At 49.5% G+C, this 23,349-nt stretch overlaps 8 protein-coding genes across 8 annotated transcripts; 3 read left to right on the top strand and 5 right to left on the bottom strand.

The window, feature by feature from the left end:
* Positions 1–5,647: 5,647 nt before the first annotated feature.
* On the top strand, positions 5,648–6,216 carry V8C40DRAFT_239738 (uncharacterized protein). The gene has a single exon (XM_083214681.1). The coding sequence runs from the start codon at positions 5,721–5,723 to the stop codon at positions 6,069–6,071; it is 351 nt and encodes a 116-aa protein (XP_083075777.1). The 5' UTR covers positions 5,648–5,720; the 3' UTR covers positions 6,072–6,216.
* Positions 6,217–6,544: 328 nt separating this feature from the next.
* Positions 6,545–6,940, bottom strand: V8C40DRAFT_239737 (uncharacterized protein). The gene is made up of 2 exons (XM_083214680.1): positions 6,728–6,940; positions 6,545–6,662 (listed from the first exon to the last, which is right to left on the bottom strand). Exons 1-2 carry the CDS (start codon positions 6,840–6,842, stop codon positions 6,559–6,561), a joined length of 219 nt encoding a protein of 72 aa, XP_083075776.1. The 5' UTR covers positions 6,843–6,940; the 3' UTR covers positions 6,545–6,558.
* A 371-nt stretch (positions 6,941–7,311) lies between these two features.
* V8C40DRAFT_273852 (zinc metalloprotease) lies at positions 7,312–9,314 on the bottom strand (the record flags this gene model as incomplete). Its single annotated transcript, XM_083220538.1, has 3 exons — positions 7,312–7,678; positions 8,431–8,945; positions 9,054–9,314. 3 exons carry the CDS (start codon positions 9,312–9,314, stop codon positions 7,312–7,314), a joined length of 1,143 nt encoding a protein of 380 aa, XP_083075775.1.
* A 1,681-nt stretch (positions 9,315–10,995) lies between these two features.
* Positions 10,996–13,779, bottom strand: V8C40DRAFT_239735 (uncharacterized protein). The gene is made up of 6 exons (XM_083214679.1): positions 13,681–13,779; positions 13,194–13,628; positions 12,955–13,022; positions 12,833–12,865; positions 12,377–12,751; positions 10,996–12,301 (listed from the first exon to the last, which is right to left on the bottom strand). Exons 2-6 carry the CDS (start codon positions 13,252–13,254, stop codon positions 11,396–11,398), a joined length of 1,443 nt encoding a protein of 480 aa, XP_083075774.1. The 5' UTR covers positions 13,255–13,628; positions 13,681–13,779; the 3' UTR covers positions 10,996–11,395.
* A 1,404-nt stretch (positions 13,780–15,183) lies between these two features.
* V8C40DRAFT_180320 (UBX domain-containing protein) lies at positions 15,184–17,622 on the bottom strand. The gene is made up of 2 exons (XM_083211718.1): positions 16,874–17,622; positions 15,184–16,764 (listed from the first exon to the last, which is right to left on the bottom strand). The coding sequence occupies exons 1-2, from the start codon at positions 17,006–17,008 to the stop codon at positions 15,352–15,354; spliced, it is 1,548 nt and encodes a 515-aa protein (XP_083075773.1). The 5' UTR covers positions 17,009–17,622; the 3' UTR covers positions 15,184–15,351.
* Positions 17,623–17,631: 9 nt separating this feature from the next.
* On the top strand, positions 17,632–18,433 carry V8C40DRAFT_239732 (GNAT family N-acetyltransferase). Its single transcript, XM_083214678.1, has one exon. The coding sequence runs from the start codon at positions 17,781–17,783 to the stop codon at positions 18,330–18,332; it is 552 nt and encodes a 183-aa protein (XP_083075772.1). The 5' UTR covers positions 17,632–17,780; the 3' UTR covers positions 18,333–18,433.
* A 162-nt stretch (positions 18,434–18,595) lies between these two features.
* Positions 18,596–21,815, top strand: V8C40DRAFT_239729 (PAN-complex poly(A)-binding subunit PAN3). The gene is made up of 4 exons (XM_083214677.1): positions 18,596–19,107; positions 19,179–19,293; positions 19,449–19,576; positions 19,642–21,815. Exons 1-4 carry the CDS (start codon positions 19,038–19,040, stop codon positions 21,372–21,374), a joined length of 2,046 nt encoding a protein of 681 aa, XP_083075771.1. The 5' UTR covers positions 18,596–19,037; the 3' UTR covers positions 21,375–21,815.
* Positions 21,816–21,860: 45 nt separating this feature from the next.
* V8C40DRAFT_239725 (Sm-like protein LSM7) lies at positions 21,861–23,087 on the bottom strand. Its single transcript, XM_083214676.1, has 3 exons — positions 22,755–23,087; positions 22,616–22,687; positions 21,861–22,523 (listed from the first exon to the last, which is right to left on the bottom strand). Exons 1-3 carry the CDS (start codon positions 22,948–22,950, stop codon positions 22,393–22,395), a joined length of 399 nt encoding a protein of 132 aa, XP_083075770.1. The 5' UTR covers positions 22,951–23,087; the 3' UTR covers positions 21,861–22,392.
* Positions 23,088–23,349: the final 262 nt, after the last annotated feature.

Here is a 23,349-nt window from a genome sequence, read left to right as displayed (position 1 = left end):
CGGGGCTTTTCGATAGATGATGGGAAATGTGACAGCACAGGTACAGGTAGGCAGCTGAGCAGAGGAGGGGGCTCTGGGTCTTTTCCTAGTCCTCGTCATTCTGCAGACGCAGTGATCGAATCAGACGAGGCGAAGGGGGTTCTCGGACTTCTCAATGCAAGTAGAAAGAAGGCTGGTCCCTGTCTCGTTTGTTAGGAAAGACAGGGAGGGAGGGGTCAATGAATTTTTTTCTCCCCTTGTCCATCTTTGACTCCCAGCAGGCTGCTATGATTGGCAGTGATAAAACGGATGCCCTCATCTAAATGCCCACAGGTGTAAATCTTTTGTTGCCAACCAACTGCATGGGACAAAATGCACCGTCTCCGAGTCTTGAAGAGACGAGGGAGCTGGACAAGAGCAGGCAGCATTGTCGGCTAGATTTGGGCCTAGCTATGGCTGGCGGCTCATTGCAGCAGCAATTGACGGCTCGCGAGCTAGAGGCTTTGATCCCGCGGCACCGGTCGGATCGCCTCGCTATTGCCTGCTACGACGGATGCTAGGGGAACATGGAAGGGCTAGGGAGCTCTTAGGGGGGAAGAGCTGTGTATGGTAATTTCGGCTCATCATTTGTGCTTGTGTTTTGTTTGATTTTACGAGACAGGTTTGATTATCATTTTGGAGGCTCTGCCATACTAGAAGCGCTGGCGATGAGCCTAGCCGAACAGCTTCAGATTTGGGTAGCGCTTGGGAAGTGAAGCCCGAACGAGAAGAGACCCCGAGTCGAACAGAATGCATGACATCTCTGGACTGATTGCCTTTAGTGGCTTCACAGCGTGCTGAAAGGGTGGGTGATAGGGTGAAGGGATATGACTTGATTTGGGGCGACTCGCTGGGAGTAAGAGTTCCTAGTACTGTGACGAGGCTAAGGAGACAAGGCTAAGAGAGAATGGACTTGGCTAGTCGCCCAGCCAGTGCAGTGACGAGATGGAATCGAGGGGTGGAAGACGAAATTGAAAGCATTAGGCACAAGCTAGAATCAAAGTAGCCCGGCAACGTGAAGTCAAGCATGAATCGGGTGGCGGGCTTCGGGCTTCAGAGGGGTGAACGGAGATGGTACCGCGAGTGTTTTTCGATGAACCAACTTGGTGCGTCTTTGCTTCAAGCAGGACACTCTTCTTTCTTTCAAAGCTAGAGTCAAGCCTACCTCTGGACCGCACGGAGCTGATTCGACAGATGGCTTTGGAAGCACTTGCTGGCGTGGGGGAGAAGTACATCTCCGTGATGAGGGGACGTGAGAAAAGGAGGCGAAGCGAGGCAGAGAAAAGCATCCAGATACACCACGAGGCTGTACTTTGCCTCCCAGGGTGCGAGAACGCGAGAGGGTGTCCCTGTTAGATCTAGTAGAGTTCAATAGAGACAATAGGGGTGACGACTGACGCCGCAAAGACACTTAGGGGGCGAGTCAGCACGACCACGACCCAGTTCTCGGTCAAGAACAAGGAGGGTCCCAGTACACCTTAGGGCCTCGCCGCCTCACCCAGGCGGACCGACGCTTGACAGGCAGCGCACGAGACGGGTGGGACTTGTGAGGCAATAAACTTCGTCGCCGGCGGCAGCGGAACGGCTTCTTGTGGCCGCGAGCCTCAAGCGCGCCGTCAGTTCGACTGCCCTTGCAGCTTTGGTTTACCGGCGACTCTTGATGAGCGGCATCAGCACGGAGAAGAGAATGGGGGGAGGGGAGAGACAGACTTGGGGAGTGGGAGCAGTGGCTGGCGGCTGACAAACGGGCGTGACTGTTGGTATTTTTTCTTCTCTTGGCTTGAGTTAGTTTCTAGCATCTTCTCGTGACTGGAAAGAGCACGTACTGTTTGTTACCCCGTTCCACTAGTCCGCCAACTAGAACAGTCTCCTCCGTATCTAGTACTGGGTGGATTGGGGGTGAAACTTGGTGGCATTTTTCTCCGCCGCTCTCGGAAGATGCCATGATGAGCACTTGGGAGAAGACGGGCAAGGATGGCCGCGTGCGTACGGTGCCTTGCTGGAGCACAAAGGCCGTAACTCGTGGCTACTTGAGGCAGTTCGGGCCGGAGGACAAGGACAAGGCGGGAGAGAAGTGGCGTCTTGAGAGGCTGAGAATCCGAATCATGGCAAGGGAATAGCCGGCGAGTCGAAGTACAAAGATACTAGATACCTGTGAGCAGGCAGTCAGTACTCCGAACAGCGAGAAGTATATGGGGGATTGTGGCTTAATGGGCTTGTCTTGGTGGTAGTGAGCTGAGTAGCTGAGACCGTGACTGAGACAAAACAATCTGGAGGAGCTGAGACATTAGGAGTAAATCCGAAGTGTGTGGTGGACGGAAAATCCGATTTGATTCTGTGACGTACATTGATAGTTCCAAGAATGCGAAGAAGAGAAGAATGATTGTAATGAATGAGAGAATCAAAGTAAATGAGAGAGGAAGAAAGGAGATCGAGAGAAGAAACTTTGAAGTGAGGGGGTGAACAAAAGCATCAAGTAGCTGGCAAGTATAGAACAGCATACAAAGCACCTATCACTGTGTCGTTCTGGCCGAATGGTACTTTTGGGGGACACCAAGCTCTCCAGAAAAGAATTTGAGGCAGTCGCACCTGCTTCTCCCAAGAGTACCTGGTTATCTACTCAAAGTTCTTTTTTCAATCTTACATTCTAGCAGGCGATAATACCTAAATGTCTCTTGCAATCGTAGCAGGTACTTTAAAATTTACGTTGGGAATGAGGAGAACAAGTGTCTGTTGTCTTGGTTTCTCCCCCTTTTTTCATTCCTCCGTAATCAAGCCTCCGTAAAATCAGTGGTGTAAGCAGTCACTGATAACGCATTGTAGTATCTCAGCCAGTACTAGAGGAATCTTCAGGCTACATCACGAAGCCCGTTGCAAAAATCCAAATTGATGGGCCTTCCTTGGGAAACGCTATTTAAAGGAAAAAAGGGTTTGAGATTGGGTTTCCGCAATGCTACTCTACCGGATGTGGTACCTGCATGAGCCAGATCGTCGGGGCCGCGACTGGAATGCAAATGACGTTTCCGGCGGCCACCTCGTCGAAGCTTCACCTTTTTCTTCTTCTTCTTTTAAATGTCAATTAACTACCTTTGCTTCTCTCTGTTATCCTTTGCGTTAATTCCATTTCCGGCATTTGATATCTACAACTGGTTTGGTCAAGGCTGAGCTAACTTCAGCTGCGATGCCTCGGTATTCAGACTCAGGAGGCGGCCTTCACACTTTTCGCCACAGCCAACCCGAACTCTATCCAAATATCCTCCACGTACTTCGTCTGCCACCCGTCGACTGATGCCTTTGAGCACGGGGCCGCCCGAAAAGGCCCGAGGCCCGACAACGAGGAAGGGAAAGAGCCCGTTGGCGCCTCGTTTGATCGAGGCGGCTATGGGGCGGAACTGGTACAGTATGGAAAGAGGAAGACTAGGAGGACTACGACGAGAACTAAAGGGGCTCGACGCCGGCGTGGCCGAGCGTGGAGTCTGCTCCATTTGTCCCAGAGAAGGGACTTGTCGTTGTTAGGAGAGCATGTATTCTGCCTAACATGAAATCATCGAGAGAAATTTGCCTCTGTCAGTCTCGTGGACCTCGTCAGATGTCATGCTGGCACGCTGATGTGAGCACGGGATGCTTCATTCATCATGATTATGGAGTGTTGGTATTGGTCAGTCAAAGGGCTCGAGTCACATCCCATAGATACTTCGTTATTAGCTGAAAAAGAGTTTCTTCCCGTAGGAAGTACATCCATTCATCGAGCCACCCCAACCCATCCACCCACACATCACCATATCCACCCATCTAACGCCTCTCTGGGATTCTCGGGGGCGATATTTATCGCTGAATGAAGTTAGAACACGGTGCTTTGCTCTGTCCAACCGTCTCTGACGCAACGTAGAGTGACTTTGGTCTTCAGGGGGGAAACTTAGGAGAGAGAGCAACGTGGGAGGCAGCTTCAGGTGGCTAGTGTGGCGTTTCCGGCTGAAAAGACACCGAAAAGGTATGACACTGCTTTGATCAGGCTATGCTCCGTCGAGCTGGCGGTTTCTGGATGTATTGGTATCGACCAGTAGCGTGAGCTCTATGATTTTGCGGAAAGCCCCATGAATTCGGAATGCATCTTGGGAGGTATTCTAGCAATTCGTCTGGATCTAAAATCAACTCGGGTGCGTTCATAGGCATGTCGTCGTGCACCAATCCACGGAGCCAGTCCTGGAGATGGTTTATCATATCTATTACCACCAGCAGAAGCTCCGGGGGGAGCTGTAGAATATCGTCAAACAAATCATCGATATCATAATCCGAATCACCCATTGTAGGAATCTGCTTTAACGACACTAGAAAAAAGGGGGGTCATCAGCGGGAGATCAAGGGCGTAGGGATGGAAGAAATTCCCTTTGATGACGGCTTATTACCTAGAAACAAACGAGATGAAAACAAGAGTTTCCTTTGTGACGATGCTCTTTTAGGTATCACTGCTTAGGGAGTCGAAACGAGATGCTGATGCTGATGAAGATTGTAGGATCGAGGATGCTGGAGACGAGAGATTTTTGTCTTGGATAAAGTTTTTCAACCGCTGAAGATCAATCTGCCATTGGCCTTATTTTCTGTTCTTTCGTTACGTGGCTTGTGCCGCAAGGCCGACGAGGAAAGTGGGAGACAGCTGGAGGCAGGCGCCAAAAAGGGGAGGAAAGACCGTCACTGAAAATAACATGGCAAGAATGGCTTAGTCGATAAGTATCTGATAACAATATTGTATTTAGAGGCATCTATTAGCCTTTGTATTCATCAAAAACCCCTTTCTCTTTCTTGTCGATTATTTTGCATCCATCGCTGGGTCAAACATGATATTGCTGTAATGGGCTGCTTATTAGAATTTATTTTAAATAAATGTCCCGCTAATAACGGCTCGTCCCTTTGGTCGTCGCTCCCAAGAGGGAAGTTTTGGCGCCATTTTGGCCAATGGGCCACAGGCTCGGCTTTCAGTGGACGACAGGCTAACTGCAACGAGTTGGGCCGCCAACTTAGCAGCAGAACACACTCAATGGGGAAAACGACAAAACAATGAACAAAAACATCAATGCGTAGAAATTGAGATGGGAATATTGATGTAGAAGTCTGTGTGGAGTACTTGGACTGGAATGCACAATCTTAGTCACTATTTACTGGTGCGGTATTTTGAAAAAGAGGATCAAAAGTACCGTAGGGTGGATGATAATCGACCGATTTCTTCAAATACTCCGAAAGCCCTGTTGCTTGAAGCGGTGGCGACGAACGGGCGTTCAACTCGGAACCTGGTTCCCCCGGAATGTTGCTTTCGGACAGCTTTCGGATGATCCCAAGCATCGGCATCTGCAACTAGCTTGCATTTACAAACGCTCAATGTTACGTTCCTAAAGTGCTTTAGGCAGGAGATGCAGGAGATCAGGATGTTTGGTGGGAAATAATTTGTCTGCTGTGGACTTAACAGGCCAAGGAATGCCATTGTTACTCCCTGCGGAGTATTTCCACCATTAAGCTTATTATGTCTGGTGTACTGAAAATAGATATCTTATATAATTTAGCCTTATGATTATTGATCCAACTGATTATGTATATAACCTTGTCTATTCTCTATTCCACAGCTCAAGATTTCCCTAGCCTCCATTCTCATCTACATGCATTGTCATTAAAGTCTACTTCTTCTTTTACAATTCATTACGACAGTAAATATGCGATCTGCCATTTGGACCGTTGCCCTCTTCTTCCCCGCGTGGGTTGCGGCCGAGAAGTACGTCCTCTGGAACAGCCAGACGTGCGAAGACCAAGTCGAGGATGGCATCTCGTTCTCGCGCTATGCAACCTACAACAACGCTGTCGATTGCTTCGATTTCGTCGACAATGTCGTTGCAGGCTCAGTCAGTCAGAGTGAGGACACTGTATGCCAGGTGTACACCGGCGCTGGCTGCAGTGGCCAAGAGGTACAGCTTACCTGCACTGCCAACAACCTCTTTCAGCCTAATCTCTGCTGCACGGACACTCCGCAAGGAATCAAATCTCTCCGCTGTCAGGACCAGGAGTAGCTTGGGAACGATGATTCAAAGGCTCGGAGGTGACGGGGAAGATATGAAGAGGCGCTGAAAGGTGTAGGAGCGGATGCTGGACTTGGCGAGAATGCATTGGAACACAATCCGCTGGACTGTATCCGATAAAAAAAGGTCAGAGGGGTTCTTGGGTTTTGGAAAAGGTTCAATAAGATTCGTATGTATATATCATCGCTATTCACAATGAACGATGGGCCGAAGGCTCGACTGTATATACGTCTTTAGGCCCACGAAGGTAGACTCGCCAACGGCATCTGGCGCCCATAAAGTCTTGCATTTTACTTTACATGGGGATGAGTAGCCTTATTTGGTGTTTCCCTGCACATATAGCGCTGCTGCCGTGCCTGTAGTTCGTATTGGTGATATAATTATCAATTGCAGTTGAGCTCCGGTATGGCTCCGAGGCCGGCCTGATATCTTCGATTAAGCAGGTGTCGAACCTCTGTCTTGGAGATGTGAAAAACAATCAAGTCGAAAGCAGTATTGGGCATTGATGTTGGATAAATCTTCGAATAACCATCCGAGGATCGGACACAAAGGATGTGCTGGGCTCGAATTCGTTTCGTTGGCCTATTGAGCATGGTACGTTTCGTCAGCTCATGCATGATTCGAAAAGAGAAAAGAAGACGACGAACTTATGATGCCAATGTTTGTGAAAGAATGCTCCTCAACAATAAAGAAGTGGGGGAAGCAGGCCACGGGTAAGAGAACGGCTGCATGGCGTAGCATGAAGAGCCGCCCTTCCATCATCTTGGTACCTGATTCTGGAGATTGTCAAAGACGCGTTCAGAAAAGTCATATATTTGGCATTGATAGATCAGTTGTTTGAACCAAAGATTGACCACTTGTTGACAGATGATGAAAAGTAGAAACGCAGGTGTGGGATTGCAAAACAAAGGTAGCCAAATACAATCACGTGAGGAGGAGGAGACCCAGGGGTTCGAGCTGCGTATTCGCTCATGGCAGAAATCGTAAGATTTCTGGTTTGGAAATATTACTATAATGTCGACTTTGTATGGATCTAGCATCTGCTCGGGACTAATTATCCTCTCTTGATGTGCATCCATATGCCCGTGGTGCTCTATGGGCGAGTGGCAAATGAACTTGGTGCGTTTCCCAAACTCGTCAAAATCGTGACCAGTGCTCTGGTATCGTGGTACTCGATTGAATATTTCCTATAAAATGGGCGTTGGTAGGCTTCTGAAGAAAGAAAGTGGTGCTAACTCCGCTTTGGTCTTGTCCATTTATTTCCCTTTCTTCGGGGTGGTTTGCGGGTGCGTGCTGTCTTCCGGCGATCCGGTTGCTTCAGCGATTCAGCATCCTGTCTCTCCAACATATCGAGAGTTCTCTCTATCCTGTTCTTGTGCTCAACCATGCCATAATAACCTTTATATAGGTTGGCTATTCTCTCATCGAGGGGGGCAAGGGCCTCTGCTTGGTCCATCTTCATCCCTTGATCTTGGTGGACATCCTGCGGTTTGAATCCCAGGACGTCCATCAGCCTCAGCATCATCTGCAACGTTTCATGCATGATCTGTGTTGTTTCTAGCGTTTCGTCCGTTTGTTTTCGCATATCGTCTGGCTGTCTGTCTGAAATGACAAATTAGACACGAGTAATGACAAGGCACTGAGGAGAGAGAGGGGAATGAATGGTTGGCTTCGTATTTCGCCTCAATATGTATCCAAAGTGAAGTGATGGGTAAAGATGGACATCTGGGCTTCTCGCTCTTTTATGAGCTGATCAAGACACAAACATCAAGCACGGGCGAATTCAGCAAGACAATGAAAGAAATTTGTCAAAGCCTTTGCCTTGTTGTAGAAATGTCTTTCAGTATTCGTTTGTTACGGTATTTGTGGTGGATGTTAGATGGTAACCAGCTCCTTTTTCTAGAACAAAGCGTCAATCCGAACGCCTATTCTTTGTCCATTCTTCGGCCACTCCGAGATAAAGTGGTAAAGGTTGCAAGATGCTATGGTATATGCTGAAATTCGTAAACAAGTACAGACGTAAAACGTAGTATATTGGAAAATACCGAGCGAGTCTGAATGTGTTTTTATTTTATCGATTCTTTTCTATCTAAAGAGATGACTCTCTAAACGACTCCTCCATAGGCCATGTCTCTATGCTACAGATTCTAACGTGTTACAAACTCTTGCATGTACACAATGCAATAGTTCAAATATATGGATCATGTGCTGCCCATTCTCTATATGCGCCCCAAACACTCCTCATTCGATCCACTTGGCCAGGCGTAAATTCTTTGTAGCAGGAGCTGCGGAGTCAAGTCAGTCGTTTGAATCACCTAAACAAAGAGCAGATGCAATACTCTGGACGTACTCGTACGAATAATCCATGAAATTGTGAATTGGATCCAGGCCTGGTTTATCAGGGCAAGAGTCTCTCCCTTCAGGGCATCCGTTCGAGGGAGACGCCTGCGCAGGCGTATCATCAACAAAGTCGCCATCGCCCTCGCATCCCCCCTCAAAAGTATGTAGGAGCCCTAGCCAGTGACCAACCTCATGCGTGAGTGTCTTACCGAGGTTGTAGTTCTTCAAGCTGCCACCGGGGACAGTATCTGAGCGAATAGTGCAGCCGTCTTGCGTAAGGGCTGAATCAAGGTCATCACCCGCGGTGGGAACTGTACAAAGACCAAGGGTATGGAACTTGGGAATGAACCAGAGGTTCAGATCATTATAACTTCCATTGCGAACATCAGACCACATGCGCTCAAGATCGGTGCCATTAGCCCACGTCTCGTTGATGGTTCTGTCTATGGATTTTAGGGTGAAGGATATATCGGCCGGCTGGTAATCGGAGCTTAGAACTTGTAACTGGCTGTGGATAGTCTCATCCTATCCGTTGCTTTAGTGTTAGGCCATAGGTAAGAAGACTCGAGAGGGGATAGATAAAGGAGCTCAGAGAGGCCTGAATGGCAGGAGGAGGAATTGAGTGCGTCTTACGGTTAAGTATCCGTCCGTCTCATTCTGCGAGCTTGCCACAATGTGTACATATACACTAATACCGATCTGCTTGGCAGACCTGCGACCTAAAATTCGATTAACGGCCGCTTCTGGAGCAAACCGTTTATAAATCCATTTGATCCTGGCATTGCGCGATGAAATGCATCTCAAGTTGCCGGGATCGAATGTATTGCCTATGATTGTGCACGCAAGAGCCGATATGGCCACAATGCTGGCTGCATTGGAATTCAAGATAAACATGTTGTGTACCTAGATATCACAATATGATAATCATCAAGAAGAGTAGGACAAAGAGTATTGCACAATATTCTCACAAGAATATATGAGCAAGGACAAAAGACAGAGCTGGTTCACTATTGACTGGCAAACCCACAAAATGGCAGCGGACGGTAAATATAAATATAAACAAATAAACAACAACAGAGAGTAGATAGCCTTTAGTACTCAATATAATTTAACGCTAGTATAAACTGTATATCGATTTAAATGTTGTTGGCTGGGAATTAACTCTTGCCCCTGTATAATGGAGCTGTTGGATCCCATTTCTCTCAATATCGCGTCTTGAATCCTGGGTGCGGCTCTATGACAGCGAGTCAGATGGTTGGATTGAAAGGAAGCATCTATTTCTCCATCAGCATACAGCCGGAAAGGACATTCATCTCTGTTACCCTCCATCTATCATGGTACATCTAGCAGTTGGGAGGAAGACATATCGTTCAATGAGGTTTTAGCTTCTTTGGCGCCGCGGACGCCACAGAGAAATGGCGTTGATAAAGGCCCAAGTCCAGGCCAATGGCTCCCAATTCCGTATGTATTAGAGAAATCACTGCACGATACTGTTTATTCTTTAGAGGACCTCTCTTTTCTTCGACATAAAGTAGCCTCGCGAGATAGCAGAGTGCGCTGTCGTGGCGTTCGCTGAAATTTCCCCTCTTGCAAGAAACCTGCCTATCATCTTCGCATACTTGTCTTGCAGCCAACGAGAGAGATTTGAAGATTTCCCTCTGACTTGGTGGGAAAGGAACTGAAGAAATAGCCCTTGGAAATCCCCGAACAACCGCTGTGAAGTAAAGGGTTTTTTTATATGTTTTCCTGCCAGTCGTTGCCTGGGGACTGTCATATACTGCTGTTCTGGTCGAGCATGATACAGCCATGGAATAACTTTGTATTCGGAGTACCCAATGGATATGTGTGGCGCGTTCTCGTGGAGAGAATCTCCTAGCCATGATGATTGATGATTGGTTTGCTTTCGGGTCACATTAGAAGAGCAAATTGGAATAGAACCACCGGGGAGATTCATATCACCCAACAGGCCACCTACATATGAAGTTTGTTCGCAGGATTCAGCATCCTGTACAAGAGGTTGCTCAACAACCCGGTAAGGATTTTGCAGGCGCAGAAAAGGTGCTCCAAGCCGCGTAAATTTGAGAGACTGATAAGAAACAAATCTCGGGCATGGTCATGACGTCGCGGCGGATGTCGATGACTTGGGCCTGGATTTTGAAGGATGGTCAAGGAGTGAGAAATTGATACAAGGAGAGAAGGCGTGGTTGCTGTTTTGGCAAGCGGTGACCAGCCCAGGAGGGCAGAACCAAGACAGCCAAATTTTGTACCGATTAATCCTGTGGAAGCTTCAAACATTGCATGCGACTAATCATACAAACTAAGCAATAAATGGGATCTAATGATCTAGGGCCGCTTCATCTTCAATTTCTCTCGTATCCCCAGATCACGCTCGCCTCCCTCGACAGCACCTACCGTTAACCCCTGAGGGCAGGTACCTAGGTCAAAATCCATCAACGTCGCGAAACCCTGAATTTCGGCCAAATACTACGATCTTCACCTATCAACCAATAGATTAATTCCCATGCACTTTTTGTTCAAGATTTCTTGTCCAAGATGAATCTGAGCGAACTCGAAAGGGAGACATCAGATTCAGCGTCACTCAAGCAGCAAACGTGATTTGATATTTCGAAACTATCAACTCGACGCTACTTTGACTTGCCAAATTGCGAATTTGTATGTGATAAATACAAAAAGATATCGATCGCTCTCACGCTTGCTTAACATTGCAGTGGTATCTTGTCATAAAAAGGGGGAATAGCAAACGGATCTGGTTATTTGAAGGAAAAGGAAGACTTGTAGCCAAACGATGCCTAACTAGCACCGCAAAGTGCTGGGAAATATATAAAAACAAAAAAAAAAAAAAAAATCCTCCGTCTCCCAAACGCTCCTGCGATTTTCTGTGTATCCCCATCTGCAAATATACTGGTGTGTAAATCCCTGTTCCTCTACTCGAAATTCGCTCTCAATTCGCTTACTCAGTATCGATACATGGGCTCCTTGCTGCTCTTCGGAGGAGAAGTATAAAGGTCCTCGTCGTCTGAAACTTGGTAGTCAGGCTGTAAATTGTGTGTCGAATGATTCTCGGAAGCAACACCAGATCCAGTGGTGCCGTGTGTTGACGAGCCATCTCGATGGTTATTCAACCCAAAACCAGGGTGGAAAGGCTCATCCATGACGGCTAGATGACCATTGGAGCTGGCACCACCTGGTTGCGGATCACTGAATGGATCTACCAGAGGCTCGGACTCCGGGGGAGGAGCTCTGCCGCGGCCCGGGTCTACCTGCTTGCCATTGTTTGGTGGAGGATGAGACGGAGGGCTATAAAGGTCGGTGTCTTTGCCCTTTCCGTTGCCAACTGAGACATTGGGAGGGGCGGGGCTAGATCTGGATGACGATGCATTGGGGACCTGCCATCCCTGAACGCCATTAGAGCCGTGAAGTGATTGCTGCTCAGGAGCAGGCGATGGGTTCTCGGATCGCTCGTTGAGACCCAGCTGTTTTCGGGCGCTAAGTATAGCACGTTGGTGCTGGCTAAGCGCAGTCTGCAGCTGTTCGTTGGTGTCGATGAGGCTCTCCATGGTATCGTTGTCTGGCGCGGGATCGGTCGACACCATGTAGCCTTGGATGCTCCTTGAAGCACTCAGGCATCGGTTAGAAAACTCCCTGATGAGCTCGTTCTCAAGCAACTCTACTGCCGGTGTGTTGATGACAAGCTGTTCTAGTAGTTTTGCGGAGGACCGCGCCTCTTCTAGCCGACTAGTCAGCTCGACGGGTTCGGGTAGCCGGTGGTTGCTGTGATGCCTGGAGAAGTAGTTTTGGGAATACCCGTTATCAGGCGCCGCTGACTGCGGAGGGCGTTGGGGTAGTGTAGGTGCTCGACCCTATTCCTCCATGTTAGTTGGCCGTCTCTTTGGACTACAAAGAAAAGAATGGGATCAAAGGTGTATGCCACATACTCCATGCTGCTTGATCGCCTTTTCCTTCTCCTCCTGCCATAGTGTAATAATCAGGGTCAAGTTCTCGTCGTAAAACTTGGTGCGTTCAAAGTCGTCCAGCGTATCCATGAGGATCTGGCGCACACTGTTGTCCTTTGTGCCCTTGAGTAGCGCCCGAGTTGTGTCTACAAACTTGGTGTCGAGGTTTCTCGTAAACGTCTCGCCCGGGTTGTCGGCCAGTATCCGCATCAGCATGATGGCGTTGTACTGCCATGACGGCCGCGAGGAGTACTCCTTGGACATGTATTTCCTAATGATGCGTGCGCATTCGGCAGCGGCGGTGGGTGAGGACTCGGCGGCATCGACAATCGGGGGGAGGAAAAGCACTTCCTCGCTCTGTTCGACAACGGCAAGCAAGCGATCGGTTAGCGGACATTGCTAGGAGGGACTTGAAGGGGTTTCGTTGGGGTTACGTACCTTTGCGGTTCCGCCAGATTCGCAAAATGCTTTCTGCAAATGTTCGGTTAGTCCAGGGATGCGCGCCAAACCCAACAGGCCGTTGCGCCGTAGATACAGCAACAGGCCGAACCGAAACATACCACGCTGTTATGGGCCGTTACTTCGGGGGTGTCCCCTGGTGTCGTGGCAGCTGAACGATCTGTGCTACCTGTCGATCATGAAGGAAGGTATAGTTAGTGCTTTGGAACTTGCAGTTTCTCGAGTGGTCCGGGAAAGTATGCGGAGAGCATCGCATCATCATCGCCTTGGCGCCCATCGTGAACATGTGGGAAGATGCCGGCTCAAGAGGGGAGAGAGGGAAGGAGGGTTGAGCTCATACTGGTCTTTTTCCTGATGCTCCCCAGCATCTTATTCATAGAAAGTCCCTTCATGGATTTCATCTTGGGCGAAATTGTGTCTTCTCGGGCGTCGTTGGTAGAAATTCGCGAAGCACGGATGATGGGAAGCGCGTTGGGCAGGTTTTGCGGGGCACAACGGAGGACAAAGAGGCACCGGAATCAAGAGCGGGATATTGCCAGTGTCATTCGGTTCGAGGCGGGTATTCGTCGAGCTTGTTAGAGGAGAGGAGAAAGAAAGAAAGAAAGAAACCCAGGCCGGGGTGCAGGATTGGAGGAGTTGACGAGTTTGAGAGGATTGAGAGGGGAGAGGCGAGGATTGTTGGTGGTTGCAGTATTCGAGCTTTTTGGGCTGGGGGTTGCAAGTCTGTAACCTGTGCCAGCACCTTGGCTTAGCTTAGCCTGTAACAAAGCTGCAACTAGAGGTATGTCAATGCTGCCTCGATACTGCGCCAGAGCCTCGGAGATTACCAGACTAGGTACTTTGTAGATAGGATGATGCGTCTAATCCGCGGAGACTTGCGCCAGGGTAATAAGTGTACCTTTGTTCTCTTTTTATTTCGATCTATCTTGTTTTTGTTTGCCAACTGACCTGCGAGAATCCGGTCCTCAATATTGTTTGTCGGCTTTTGACAATCAATCCTCTTCGGCTTTAATCCCGTGGCTGCCTGGTCTGTCTCTTTCTTTTTCTCCAACAAGCCCAACGATGAGGAGATGCGACTTTGCCATCGTTAGAAAATTGGGGTATCTGGTACATGCATTAGCCGCTGCATTGACCACTAAATCGAGCCGAGCAAGGGTCCAGAGCGTTGGTGCGATACCTGGTATGGTACCAAGTGATACAGCGACAGATGCGTACTATTTCAAAGTACTCCGCGGGCTCCGTTGAAGTACCTTGATTGCTTGAGGCAGTCTGGGGATGCGCGACGAGTTAGTATGAATGCAGTAATAACGGGAACGCTTGCAGTTTGCTGCTGCTCAGCAATCGACCAAGTGCGTAATGGAAAGCGGCGCAGCTTGATCTACAGAGCGTTAGCAGGTACTTGGCAGCACTAGAGCCAGTAGGTGCCCATTCCAAGTACCGGGCACTTTGTTTCTAAGGGTCCAGGTCTTCTTTTTTTCTAGATGGCATCATTGTTCAGCCGTGGAATATTCCTCATAGATAGATCCTACTTTGATATGCTAACTCTATAACTCTACATACTCATAGAGATACCAATTTTTCACCTATGAAACCAAACTTGACATGTGAACTTCTAAAACACATTCGAATGGTAATTCGAAAGCCTCTTAATAGCACCACCACCTTGGCCACCTTCGTAGGTGTGCTGCTCGAATGTCACTGTGGCAGCCCGCTAACAAACGTGATGGAACTTCGGCTTTACCAGGACATGCCAACTTCCACAAGCTTAACAGCAATAAGGATGTGGAGGAGGCAAGGCCGTCAAAACTATCAAGCATCCCTTTCGCTGTCAGCTCTACACCCCATTGGGCAAAACCAGAGCTAACAACCGCCATGAGTGGCCAGCAAACTCCATTCCCGCTGATTCCATGTTATCTCATTCGTCCTTCAACTTGGCTCTGGTTTCTTTTTCTTGGGAGGCCGCCATGTGTCGACTTGACCAAGTTTTTTGTTTGCACAGCCTCAGGCTCTACGTAATCCTTTGTGGTTTGCTCACGGCATTGTGCAGATGGTGGAGGATCAGTATGCTCACATGTTCCAAGATGCCGAGACAGGGTCACCACGACAAACAGTCTGAATACTCCCGACTTGTTTCCGGTCCCATAGAGCCTCACGTGTGCTAGCCCTCATCTCCAGCTTCCTACCCTTTTTGCTTTGTAATTCTCGGGCACACATCTGAATCTCCTTGACCATACTGTAGATTGAAGAAAAGGTGGGGGATGGGGTTGAGGTGGTTCTTCATCACCTCATCTGCCAACTGCCGTCAGCAAAGCTGTTATACGTAAGCCTCTTGGCTTTGCAACACACGTGAGTCGTAAGTCAAGTCATTGCAAGGTATCATATGCAAGAGAGACTAGTCATGTTGGATCAATTTTCCTTTTATTTTTCGTTGTTTTTATTTTTTGAGAGAAAAATTACGTGGAGTCCCATCAGTAGTGTCATGTGTCTATCATGCTTCTTCATTCGTCATCCTCATCCTCGTCATCAGATAGGTCTTCCACAATGAGATTACCCGACTTGCCAATCGTCTCCAGCATCGTCGCAGTTTTGCTCGGCTCGTACACCACACGCGGAATGGTCGAAGCTATCCGGAACTCGTACTTGTGCTCGTAGTCTTCGGGCTCGTCTACCTCGTCCTCCTCCAGAGTTTCGCCGCGCAGAATGTCCTGGCAGTCGACAAATGCGTAGAGTTCTTCAACGGGGGCGTCGTGGGGAAATCGCCGGACGATTCTTTCTCCTCCCAAGTCTTCGGGCATCTTGAGTGCCACCCGAACAGCCTTTCTGTCGGTTGCGGGAGGCTCGGGTAGGATCCTCGGGGCTCTCCATGATTTCCACTGTCGCCGTTTCTCAGCCAGTACAGCAGCTGCTTCAGCCTCTTCCAGAGCTCGCTTCTCCGCGGCTGCGGCGGCAGCAGCGGCCTCTTTCTTCTCTCGCGCGCGCTCTCTGTCAATAGCCAATGACCGTTCGTAAGCTGAATCTTGTTGATCACGCAGACTACGAGCCAGCTCCTGTGAAGCCCTTTCGGCCCGCACCCTATTCAAGTCGGAGCCGTATTTTTCCATGGCGGCTTGCAGTTCTGACAAGTAAGTTGAAGGAGGCATTGGGCCTACCAATCGTTTGACAATACCCATTCGAGTGCTACCTTCCTTTGGGGTCAAGCACACGAGGGCTGAAAAGGGATACTTTGTACAAGCATATTCAGTAGCTGCCTGATATGCCTCTGAATCGAGAATGTTGCCTCCCCACAGTATCATGTTGTTGGCCGGGTCGTTGAGGAATTCAACAATCTCTGGGGCCAGTAGCGTGTTCTTGATGAATGATTCAGTGTCATCGTGCTCAGGAGACATGAACAGTACGAGGAGGAATTTGAGGTCCTTTTTAGCCAGGTCATGGGCCTGGGCTATGCCGCCCTCAAAGAATGAGAGGCTGTTCGATCCGTATTCTTCGTCAAATTCCCGCCTAAATCTAGCTGCCGCATCCCGGGGCATAAGCATCCGTCGACCACTTGGGCTTCGGAAGCCCGTAGCAATTCCAGCTGTAACAGTTCGCGGCCGTATGGAGGCAGGCAAGAATGCTAGGATGTATCCGATCGTGCGCAGGAGAGTTGAGGCAACCCGCCAACCCCAGCTAAACGGCGTGAGCAGGAGACCAATAAACCATGGTGTCCGGTGGATCACGGGCGGCGAGGGCACAACCCGGGGAGCAGCGTCGGTTCGGTTTCGCCGGCTCGATGCAGATGATCGGTCTGGTGCCACCAAGAAGCTCTCCTGAAGATTCTCGTGGCGTACGGTCGAGCGCGGAGCTTCCTGAGCTGCCATTGCCTCAGCAACTGGGTCGGCGGTCTCGCCGTCGAAGAATTTGGTAATGGCGATCTAGGCATCGCGGGCAAAGGTTAACAACGACGCACGACATATACCAAGATTGATCAAGAAGAGGTCAAGAAGGGCATCCCAGAAATCGCAGTTAACTATATCATCTTACCTGCACATTCCATTGTGATCTTGTTAGCAGCGGGATGGCATCTTTTGCCTCTTGGTTTGTCAACTGCATAAACTGCTGCAAGGCATCTTGCTGGCTTGGTGACAGCTGTCCCGTATCGTCGGCGTTGTCGGCCATCTTTGGCGGGGAAACGACAGGAAACCGGAAGGATGAGGAATGGGATCAAGATGCCTGTGTGTCTTCCATGTGACCACGTTCTTCCTCTTGAACGGTTGACCACGGATGGTTGGGAATTGTGTTGCGTTTGAAGCTTCCAAGTTGACGTCGATAAGGAACCTTGGAGCTGTCGCAAGTGTCATAATAGCGGGCTCCAGTTGGCTTATCGCTTGAGGTGTGCCTGCGTCAAAGCCGCATTACCTCATCGCTATAGCGGAGCCCAATAGCCTAAGCTTGCCCGAGCCTCTTCACTGATCCACAAGCACGTTGACGCTCGTCTGCAAGAAAAGATTGCCGGGGAGGAAAGCTTTTATAATCTTCGTAGCTAAATAAGGTTATACATTTGTCGGCAGAAAAGCCAGATTCTAGAAGTATCAGCAAATACACTTTGCGTCAACTTGCCTGGTTGCCAGGTTGTTCTGGAGTCAAGCGCAGCCTCTGTTCTTAAGTACCTTGCTGAATCATGTGCAACAGAGCCACTGTGCTTTAGCACCTGGTGGTATGGAATCCTACAAGACTCCGGTACCGGCAAATGCATCATATGCGTCACTTGAGATTTGCAGTTTATACTCATCGCACCCCTTAATCTATAACTTTAAGACGTTAATACTCATGTATTAAAAAGTAAATTGCCCGCACTATTCTTAAGTCTTTTATACTTTGAAGGTGGTTGACTCAAATCTTGTCATCCGATACACAAGATACCTACCCTGTAGCTAGGCGCCAAGATACCATGGCAACACAACCTACCGCCTTGTCCGTTCTTGTTCGCCAAGCCTCTTCCTCGTCAGATCTCGCAGCAGTAGTCGAATGCTTCAAAGAGTACACTACGTGGCTTGACGAAGATTTGACTCACCAGAATTACACTGCCGAGCTAAACGGGTTGCCCGGGAAATATGCAGCGCCCACTGGGGCGCTTCTCCTCGCTGTGGACGCAACAACAGACACAGTACTTGGCTGCATTGCTCTGCGGCCTATAGAGCTTGAGCCTGTATACCTTGAATCGCGACCTACAGGGCTACGCTATTGCGAACTCAAACGACTATTTGTATATCCTGAAGCCCGTGGGAGACAGGTAGCTAGGACTCTACTGGTAGAGGCCGTGAGATGTGCCCAAGCCGCGGACTATGACGAGATGCTGCTCGACACACTGTCAAAGATGACTGCCGCCATTAGCTTGTACAAGTCTGAAGGGTTTGTGGAAACAGCGCCATATAATTCGAGTCCGTTGAATGGCACTCTGTATTTTTCAAAGCCGTTATCAAGGGCAGAGCCAGATTCTTAGTACCTGTATTAGATGCCAGATGTAGTAGCTAGACGTACCTTGGAAGTTATTCAGTCCTCTATCCGCCCGTCAACCTACACTAATAGAGTGCGAATTCTTATTGGATTGATTGCATGCGCCCAGGTACTGAACGCTTTTTGTAGTACAGTACAGTATTAAACCGTACCGCCTTGGGCTCCTATCTCGGCTCAACCCCGGCTAGCACCCGCATCTGGCTTCCACCATAGTTCCGAGATGGCGGCGTCTCCCCACTCCTCCAAAGACACCAACCCGATCAGCGGCGACGAGGCGCGGCTGCTCGTCACCAACTCTCGTGCGTATACTTTTTGTCTTGGCCGGGCTCGAGCCTGTTTTATCCTTCGTCCATGGGCGCGACGCCGCCCCGATCAATTGAGCCATGGGAGACGATTGTTGCCATCCAGTATGTTGATAAACAAAACACAACCCAAGCCACCACAAGTCCTACTTCCTCCTCCTTGTCCCGTCTCCGTCTCCTCGTCCTTGCTCTTCCTTCACCGTCATCTGGCCTTTGCTTTCTCTGCTTCTCTCTCGCAACTCGACCAAACATATCTCATCCCGTCGCCGACCTCTGCCCTTCCTTGCCGTGCTCTTTCCGACGCCCAAATCATAAGCTGATCCCGCCTCCAGAAGTCGTAGATCCGGCCCAGGGGACGGCACTCTTTTCGAGAAACACAATTGACCATCATGGCGACGTCGCGATATCAAACTGCCGAGATGCGGCGCCAGGTTGGCTCCCCAAGGCCCAAAACACGAGGTGGGTTTCAGCAGCATATCATGAACCGATATCTGGACCAGACCAGACCAGACCAGGCTGACCGTGAACAGAAAACAAGGAGACGCTCTGCAGAAATGTTCTTATCTACGGCCATTGTCGCTATGAGGACCAGGGGTGTTCCTTTTCGCACGACCAGACCAAGGGGAATTCGCCCCAGCAAGACAAGTAGGTGTTGATTCCCCTTCATATGCCAGATATAAGAGCAACGAGCCCGAGTCCTACCCCCATCTCCGTCGACGCTATATACACACGCGCGCACATGCTCTCTTGGTTCCTGGTTCATGCTTCATGGCTGTGACTGACCCTGCTACTCGTTATAGCTCGAAAAAGGCGCTGAATGTCGAGTCGCCATCTTTTACGCCCTCACTTCTACAACCTATCAATAAGAAGCCTACATTTTCCTCACAGGCTGTCACCGCCCCATCTTTCACTCCGCGTGGCCTAGGAGGTAAGTCTTAAAGCATGGCCATTTCGAACACTTCGTTTCTTTGTGCTAACTGTATCTGATTGTAGCCGCTACGCCATCTACTTTACCAGATACCGAGGCACCCATGTTTAACCCTGCTTCTATACGGGAATTCACGCCCAGCTTCGATCTCAGCTCTTCCTCTGTACGACCTCCTCTCCCAGATGCCCCTACTCCTCCTGTCCCATATCCTTCCACCTTTGTCCCCACAGGAGCTCATCAAATTCCAATTTCGATTCCACTAACGGTGGTGGCCAAGGCTGCATCAACAAATGGGACTTCACAAGATGGAACCGTCACATACGATCCGTTTGGGATGTCAAGCCAAAACATGGCCACGACACCATTTAACCCTTATGCTGAAGACCATAATGCCATGGCTAGCGCTCAGTCTACATATTTTCAAACTCAAAACGCATTTGCTGCCCCATTACAACCATTACAGCATCATCTTTACGCTCCCATAGGGCCATACCGAGAAGATCTGATGCCATACCATCGCCTCAGCCACGAGTTCTTCTTACCGGAGAAGCTGAGGGAGGAAATGCAAAAGAAGTCGGAAGCGGCCCTTCAAGTAATGCCTAATTCCCAGCTGCCACAATTGGAGAACTACCACTCCTTGGTCGCCCTGGATACGACCCATCGCAAAAATGCAAACATATTTGGATACCCCAGCTGGGTGTACAAAGCCACGTCGTCCAAGAATGGCAATCTTTATTGTCTGCGGAGATTGGAAGGCTTTCGACTGACAAATGAGCATGCTATTCGATCCGTAAAGGAGTGGAAACGGGTTGATAATGCCAACGTTGTCAGCATCCACGATGCCTTCACTACGAGGGCTTTCGGAGACAGTTCTCTCATCTTTGTGCAGGACTACCACCCGCTATCCAAGACCCTGGCTGAGGCACACCTCACGCCAACTGTGGCGGCAGGCGGTCGATTTCAGCCAAAGCCGCCCATTACCGAACAGGTTCTCTGGGGGTATATTTCCCAGATTGCCACGGCCCTCAAGTCGATACACGACAACAACCTCGCCGCGCGCTGTGTTGACGTTAGCAAGATTATCTTGACGGATAAGAACCGGATTCGCCTCAACGCGTGTTCCGTACTGGATGTAGTTCACTTTGACGTTAGACGGCCAGTCCAAGAACTGCAACAAGAAGACTTGCTGCATTTCGGCCGTACCCTACTTTGCCTTGCCACCGGCACCCTCCCCTTGCAGCTCACCAACTTGAATGCGGCCATGGAGCAGATGAGCAGGACCTATTCTGCAGAAATGAGGGATACCATTACGTGGTTGCTGACGCCAACCCCTGCCCCGGCACACAAGTCGATTGACGAGTTCATTCAAGGGATAGCGACCCATATCGTAGCGGCCTTTGACCAGAGCCAGCATAGGGCAGATGCGCTCAACTCTGAGCTATTCCGTGAACTAGAAAACGGAAGGATCGCCAGGCTCATGATGAAGCTCGGCACTGTGAATGAGCGACAAGAGTTTGAAGGCGACCGAGCCTGGTCGGAGAACGGAGAGCGATACATGCTGAAGCTCTTCAGAGACTACGTCTTCCACCAGGTGGATAGCAACGGGAACCCTGTCATGGACATTGGACACATGATACGTTGCCTCAACAAGCTCGATGCCGGCGTTGACGAGAGAATCTGCCTGACCAGCAGAGATGAGCAGACTAGCTTTGTTGTCAGCTACAAGGAGCTGAAGAAGCAACTAGTAAATGCATTTAACGAATTGATAAAGGCGGCCAAGCCGGGCAGAACCTTTTAGGAGATGGAGCCTAGCCACATCGCATAGGAGAAGAGACGGATAGGGGGAATGTGAATAAACCATTGACGGTGTCCGGTGAGCCCTGCTGCTACGATGAGCTGAACCAAAACCAAAAGACAAGGCCAGGATGCGGCTGCTCTGCGAGAGACCATGGCAAAGGAGTCGATGAGAATTTGCGACAGAAAACGAATTGGATTACAACAATGTAGCCAGCAGCTTTTGCTGGCACTGAACGATTTTGAAATGTTATGTTTTGTTCTGGATAATGTGAGAAGGCATGGGAGGAGATAGAAGAAAGAATACAAGAGTGCAAGATGCAAGATGGAAGGGGATTGGGAGGACAGAGGGGGAGAGAAACTGGAGAGGGCATGTCCACAGATACATAACACCAAAAAAAGCTATATACTTACTGTCAATCAATTTACATTACTATTTACAATATGCTGCACTTTGTCACACGTAGGCTCGAGGCAAGGACAGGGTGGATGGATATTGGCAGCGTTCAGTTTATTTGTGAGGTACTGCACATATCCTAGAAGAACTAATCGAGTCGTAACATGAGGGAGTCGCTTAAATTGCTACTCCTCTCACGGTCGTATCTCAAGAGGTGCCAAACATGTCGTGTTTTCCCCTTCGTTTTGCCATCTTCCCTCGAAGCCTCGAAAGGCGCCTCCAACCTGGGATTATCGAAATCTCGGGTTCCATACTGATGTACACATCTCCAACACGCTCCCTCTCCTTTGGCGATGGGAGTCTTGCCATTATCCGAATTCTATCACTAGCCAGCCAGTCGTATGCGCCAACTCCCAAGTATGTTTTGTTTCCATCTTCTCGCGGACGGGGTATCTTATAGAAACCGACCCATTTGATATTGTGACTTGTATGTGTTTCTCCCCTTCATTCATATCGTTTTCCCTGTTGCCCAATTATTGTTTTTCAAAGATTGCATATCGTTGCTTTATTCTTTCAACTTCCTTTTGCTCTTTTTGGCGGCGGGAGGCTATCCAGTTCTTTTCCTTTAGTCCTCTTCGGGCTGAGCGAAGGGATTGGCGATTTCTTCGCTGCCGTCGGCGGGGCTGATGAGGACGAGGAGTGTGCCGCGGACGACGACGAGGCCAAGGGGCCGAGATGACTCGTTGCCTTCTTCGTCTGTTGGGAGAGGGTTGGGTTAGTTATAGGCCACGTTAAGAATGATAGCAAGTTGTTGCTCCGTGGTAACAGCTGTGGCAAGAATCACTGACCTCGGAGGGTTTCCTGCACTTCGTCAAGGACGAGGTTCATGAGGGCATCGTAGCCTTTGAGAGTACCACGGACTGTTTCATTCACACAAACGTCAGTCAGTCATCTCAAAGCTTGAATCCTTGTCGCTATTCTTTTTACCTTCGCGGCCGCCATTGAACTTGACGGTAATCTCCTTGTCCATGTACTTGGCCAGGTCCAGGATATTCTCCTTCTTGGGCCTCTCGCCCTGGGCTGCTGAAGCGCCTCCACGGCCACCACCGGCTGCTCCTCCGCGGCCTCGATAGTTGCCTCGGTCACCGCCGCGGCCGCCTCTGTGCGAAGGTCTATCGGACATGATGGCTGCTGCGCATTGGCTTGTTGGATTGTCTGCGTTGTTTTCCCGGGGCGACAGGGGGAACGGATTGGTCGAGCTTGGGGGGGAAGAGCTTTTGCTGCTATTGAAGCTTGCGGTGCGGGATGTGATGCTACATGATGGCTGGGATTTTGGCAAAGGCAGAGGTGGGGAGCAAGGGAGGAGGGGCTTGTGCCCGATTAGGACTAGGGCGAGACGGACCACTACTAGTATTTCTCATGTGAAGCTGTTTTCTTATTTTATTCAATTCAAGAGTTGACATGCACAACACCAAAGATCCCAGACTACGGAACATGACCTGTGCCGGGAGGTAAGTATAACTCCAGAGATACTAGCTGTGTCTAGTGTATGCGCATGTACTTCCTTGGTACTCCGTAGTGC

This window comes from Trichoderma camerunense, assembly GCF_050948025.1.
Source record: "Trichoderma camerunense strain CBS 138272 chromosome Unknown V8C40scaffold_5, whole genome shotgun sequence".
NCBI lineage: Eukaryota > Fungi > Ascomycota > Sordariomycetes > Hypocreales > Hypocreaceae > Trichoderma > Trichoderma camerunense.
Note: the sequence above shows the minus strand (reverse complement) of the source record. Positions and strands in the feature narration are given on the sequence as shown.